This window comes from Microtus ochrogaster, linkage group LG2 (genome assembly GCF_000317375.1).
Source record: "Microtus ochrogaster isolate Prairie Vole_2 linkage group LG2, MicOch1.0, whole genome shotgun sequence".
Classification (NCBI taxonomy): domain Eukaryota; kingdom Metazoa; phylum Chordata; class Mammalia; order Rodentia; family Cricetidae; genus Microtus; species Microtus ochrogaster.
In genome coordinates, this window is record NC_022028.1 from 37026583 (window position 1) to 37032582 (window position 6000).

At 37.8% G+C, this 6000-nt stretch overlaps 1 protein-coding gene across 1 annotated transcript in view; it reads left to right on the top strand.

The window, feature by feature from the left end:
• Ctnna3 (catenin alpha 3) overlaps positions 1–6000 on the top strand; it is a 1290503-nt gene that overhangs the window by 957866 nt on the left and 326637 nt on the right. The window contains exon 12 of the mRNA XM_013351193.2: positions 3289–3489. Within this exon, the coding sequence (XP_013206647.2) occupies positions 3289–3489 (201 nt within the window). The remainder of the gene's footprint in view (positions 1–3288; positions 3490–6000) is intronic.

Here is a 6000-nt window from a genome sequence, read left to right on the forward strand (position 1 = left end):
TCTTACACAGTTGCATTCATTTACTTTTTATTTTATGGCATTTTTGTGGAAAGAGGAAAAACTTGCTGTATTTTGGTTATTGTTCCTGGAACACTTCTCTGTCTTTGGAATGTTTTAAAATAAACAGATGTAGTTCCAGGCCTATGAGATGAATATCACTTACTCATAATTAAACTCAGCTTCGCTCTTGAGACTCATACATACCAGGTAAACTGAGCTCACCTTGATCTTCCCAATTTAGTAATGCCATTTTATGTTGCTCTTGAAAACAGAAGCCAAAAAGCAGCAATTTCAATTTTTTCTTGCTTTTGTCCTCCTCCTCATTATTATTATTATCGTCATTGTCATATAATAATAATAATTGCATATTATTATCATTATTAAAATTATTATTTTGTCACAGACTCCTGTTAGGTGGGGCACTATTGGTGCTGTGCTCTTTCTCAGTGTCTGGTCTACAGTTAAGTTCATTTTCCTTCTGCCTTTCTCATTGTTACAGTCAAAGTCCAGATTAACTCATGAGAAATAAAGCTTACTTTTCAGCAAGTCTCATATTTGCAGATAAAATATGCTTACGGTTTCAATCTACTCTATGGACTGTTGATTTATAAGATTGTATTTTGGAGACCAAATAATGACAAACTTATTTTCATTGTACGTCTTTTTTTTTTTCTACATTACTTGAAGCAGTGAAGTTGACCTTTACGCTGTGACTTGTATTAGAGAAAACTAAATAAGTAAAAAAAAATAATATGGACATTTCTGTAAATGCCTTTTTGAAATCTCATTGTGCTCGCTTGCTTCAGTGATGGAAGGTAGAGTTAGCCTGAGACGCCGGCAGGGGAGAGAGTGCTTCTGGGTGACAGATCGGTTCCATTTAGCCCAGGTCTGGTTCTTTTCCAGCATCACAGAAATCACCCTTTGCATTCTGGGATGGCCATAACTAATCGATGGGAATTGCCAGTAATTCAGCAATTTCCCAGTCTTAAAAGAATGGCTAGCTACTCTGGAGTCTTAGATCAGCTTCCCTGAGTGTCAGTTTTCAAAACACAACATTCTAGATGTTCTCTGTCTGTAACAACACTCTTTGTGTCCTTGAAATAGCATTTTTTTTTGTTTTGTTTTTTGAGACAGGGTTTCTCTACGTAGCTTTGGTGCCTGTCTTGGAACTCGCTCTGTAGACCAGACTAGCATTGAACTCACAGAAATCCACCTGCCTCTGCCTTCTGAGTGCTGGGATTAAAGGCTTGTACCAGCACCATCTGGATAAATAGCATTTTTAAATCATCAACTTCCTGAGAGGAGATGAACCTGCAGTCGAAAACTAACCCAGCAGAATCTGTCACTACCTTCTAAGTATCTGTCCCTTCTAAGTACAAATACCTTGTAAGTATTTGTCCTTAGGACCTCAGACAAATATAACCTTAACTTCTCATCAATGAAACTTCGAGGGGAAACACAACTGACACAGCTGATTACAGTAAAGAGGGGAGCTCAGTCCCAATGGATACATTTACAAATTAACCCCTGTACATAACTCCCAGGGAACATTGCAGAGGAGTGGGAAGAAAGACAGTAGGAAGCAGAGGACCAGGGAGTTTTCTGTGAGATTGTGTCTCCTAGTAATATCAGTGGTATACCCATAACATCGCACCAACTGGATGGCCCAAATGTGTGATGTATAAAGTCAACAACAGACATGCCAAAGTACATGTGGCAGGGGAAAGCCCATGAGACCTCAACATTGTACAAGAAATTATGGGACAATAAGGAATGTGGAGAGAGGGAGAAGTACTCTTCCCAAGGAAGAGCACATAAATTGATTAATCCACACTAAATGGTTCATCCCTGAAAACATGCTTATAAAATAACACTATACAGACCAAAATGGTTATATTTAGGAATTAAATATATATACATGTGTGCGTGTGTGTGTATGTGTATCAGTCACACACACACACGCACACACATATATATGTCACAGTGTATGTATGCATATATATATTTAGGAATGTGTATATGCATGTAGAAGCATATGAGTATTTTTAACTTGCAGTTCTGTGGGAAATAGCATCCAATTCTTGCCCATAATCTTCTTTCATTGTTAAGTATACATTAATAGGAAAATATGACTGCAATTAACTTACATTATGTGATTAATTTACAAAGACACATATGTACACAAACACATCTACCAGAAACAAAACAGAGAGGACAAAAAAAGTTAATATGATGTTATGGGATACTAAGATCATTTGTTATAGCTATTTTTGTGTATGTTGATAAATCACACTTTAATTTTCTTGCGTGGGAGTTCATGTGATCAAGCTTGAAGCTAAATCACTAGTTATGAAATTCTTTTTAATTTATTATAAATATCATATGTCTGTTGATGAATGGCTGTTATCCCAGAACTTGGGAAGCTGAATCAGAAGAATGAAAAATTCAGGGCCACCCAGGTCTGAATGGGTGAGATCCTATTTCAAAAAACAAAAATCCAACAACAACAAAAACAAAAACAAGAACCAAAAACGATCACTGTTTTTAATTGTTGATATTACATATATTTCCTCATATTGTCACCTCACTTTCCTTTGAGAATATTAATAATAGAACAAATGGTTTTCAGATCCTAATAATAACTCTCTGTTGTCTTTTGACACTCTAACCCTGTCAGAGTAGACAATTCTCTCTCCTTCTGTGTGTATGTGTGTGTGTGTGTGTGCGTGTGTGTGTGTGTGCGTGTGTGCGTGTGCATGTGTGTTTGTCTGTCCATGAGCATGAGAAGGACAGAACATGTTATTGGATACATTCTTTTTTATCATTGTTCACCTTATTTGGGGGTGGGGGAAGGGATTCTCTCATTGAGTGTGCATCTCACTGGTTTGTTTGTTTGTCTAGACTGGCTTCCTAGAAATCCTTGTCCCTGTCCCCAGCCATAGTGCTGTGGTTGCATATATAGCCGTAGTGCCCAGATACCCTGAGATGAAGTGGGTCTTCATGAGCCCAACTCAGACCCTCCTGTGGTACAGCAGAACTTCACCAGCAGAGCCATCCCCGGTATACCTTAAACCTTTCTGTTTAAAAATCCAATTTTACATTTTATGGCTGTTACTATTAATAAGTAAAGAAATGGAATTTAAAAACCCCTGTAACTTAACCTCATAATTACTTCTCAGTACCCACAGTACATAGTTGTCTGAAGTAAAAAGTTAAGAATCCTGCAGTCTACTACATTTGTGTGACCAAAACGCACACATACAAGTAACCTGCTCTGTTTGTTTACAGAAAGCCACATCCTGGAGGACGTCAACAAATGCATTATCGCCTTGAGGGACCAGGATGCTGATAACTTAGACCGAGCTGCAGGTGCCATCAGAGGACGAGCTGCAAGAGTAGCTCACATCGTCACAGGGGAAATGGACAGCTACGAACCAGGTGCTTACACCGAAGGCGTGATGAGAAATGTCCACGTCCTTACAAGCACGGGTGAGTCTCTGTCCCCCAGGACAGCTACATGGCTCCTCATGTGTGAATCTGTGTAGCAACCCAATACCCACACACAGGATGATGAACGGTCTCTGTCTGGGTCTCTTGATTACACACATAACGCATCACTATACCATCTAATTGGTGCATGGTGTCCTGTCGTTATGCGATTTGAAACTTATTCCAGTGGGGAAAAAAAAGTATATATTCATTGAGAAAAAAATGTCTTTTTAAATGCATGCATTACTCCCAGACCTAAGCCTCTTGTGAGTGTTTATTAATGTTAGAGATGTTTGGAGTTATAATTAGGCCAGCATGGGGTTAAGCATGCAATCGTTTCTAGGCTTTCATTTGGCTATATTATTGGTACCCCTGGGTTTCTTATTATTTAACCATAGCGGGTTTTTCTTATGTATCCAGAGACATGCTGGCTACCCTTACCTTGCAATTCTATGGAAAATAGCTTTCTATTCTTGTCCAAATTCTTCTTTCATTGTTTAAGGAATGTATAATACATGACTGTGTTGGTTGCAGAACTCAAGTTACTATTTTCTAAAATTGGACAGAGAACGCTTTGAGCCACTCAGTATAATGGTATTTTTTCTTTCAAATACTATTGTTAACATTGCTCCAAGAGACCCATGGAAATGTCAGCATCCACATAGATTTCTGAGCAAGGATGGCAGTCAACAATTTTGATAAATCATTATGGCAGAGCTCCTTCCTGTGAACCCCTTTTGTATAAATATATGTGTGTGTGTGTGTGTGTGTGTGTGTGTGTGTACATATATATTCAATTGCCTCTTGGCAATAGAGTGATGGTGTTTCTGAGAATCCTGCAGATTCCATAATAAATCATCCTTTCTTAAGAGATATGTAGGGCATGTTAACTTTGAAATGTTTTCATATTATTTGTGAAAAGAGAGGAATGGGCAAAACTTTAATTTTTTTTCCTTTTTTGTGTTTAGATGTTTGGTCATGTGTATGTGTGCCTCCCCCGCCTCCTCTGCCCAAGAAAAAAACAGAAGAGGGCATTAGATCCCTTTTGAAGACAGTGTAATGTTGAGAATTGAACTTAGGTCCTCTGCAAGAACAGCCAATGCTCTTAACTGTTGAACCATCTCTCCATCTCTGATGGATAATATTTTTTAAAAAGAAACAAAACAATAGCAGCAACAATAGAAAAACACTTCTTTCATTTTAAATTTTGAGATTCTTTCTGGAGGTGATTTAAGGGAAATATATCGATCATTGATAACTTTCTTATTATCTCTTTAAACATATTTCTAAAATAATGAAATGTTCTGAGGAAAAGCGGTAATGGCAAGCATATAGTCCTTGTCATTAAACTGATATTTCCACACCCACTCCTCAAAGATATTAGTGTAACGAATCAACACATAGTCAGTTATGTTGGTACATTCTTGCAATCCCAGTTCTCAAACTAGGCAGGCATGGCTCCTGGGGCAGAGTATTATCATGAATCCAAGACCAACCTGTGCTGTAGTTTGAGACCCTATTTCAAAACAAACAAAAAGAACTAAGAACATATCAGTTCCTCTTTCCATTGTGTGGAAATATGTGTACTTGCTTTGGGAGTTGGTTGTGTTACAGTCATTTAATATCACGTTCTATTCCAGGATCATGTGATCTTTATTGGTTCAAACCAATTACTTGCTGTCTGTGTCCATGTTATAGGAGTAAGTGTTTATTCTAAGGCTTTTGGAGTAACCATGGCCCAGGAACATAGGTTTAGCTCACCTCCCAAATACCATGCTCCAATGTGAAATCAGTTTCATGAAGTTTTATAGTTTTTGTAGAACAAACAATGTCATAAATCAAGGCAAGTTTAGAATACGTTGGCGGGTTCATTAGAAAAAAAGCAGTTACAGCAAGATGGGGGTAGCTTTCCTTTAGGCCTAAGATACTATCTGATAAAATTCTTAGCTTTGGAGATGGTGGAAGCTAGAACTTAGTAAATAATGAGTTCTATTTTCTACTTTCCAAAAATGACATTTTTAATTATAAGGGAAAATACATGAAGCATTTTCTCTTTATCCATGTGAAAATTTCCTGTGGGGTGGAGTAGCTAAAGTCAACCAGGGATGCTAAACCTTGCTTGTATCTCAGTTTTATGACTGTAGTAGGCAAGCCTCACCTGCAGACTCTGTGGCCATAACATCTATATGAGGTGCCAAGTCTGCAGTTCTGTACTCCATAGGCATAGAACACATATGCCAGATCCATGGGGTGAAGTGGGAGTGAATTCCTACAGTGTTCAAAACCGTTGGCAGTCATTCTACATCAGAAGAAGTAGCAAAATTATTCAGACATTGAAATACACACTTGTTGATGCATCTCTGATTATTAATGACCGTACCAAATAGCCAACCAATAGGGCAAAAATTTCACAGTCAAAGCAGCTAACAAAACCCCAAACCCTTTCCTCTATTTATTTCTAAGATAACGTTAATGAAAATATCTCTTTCTTTTTTTTTTTAGTTTTTTTTT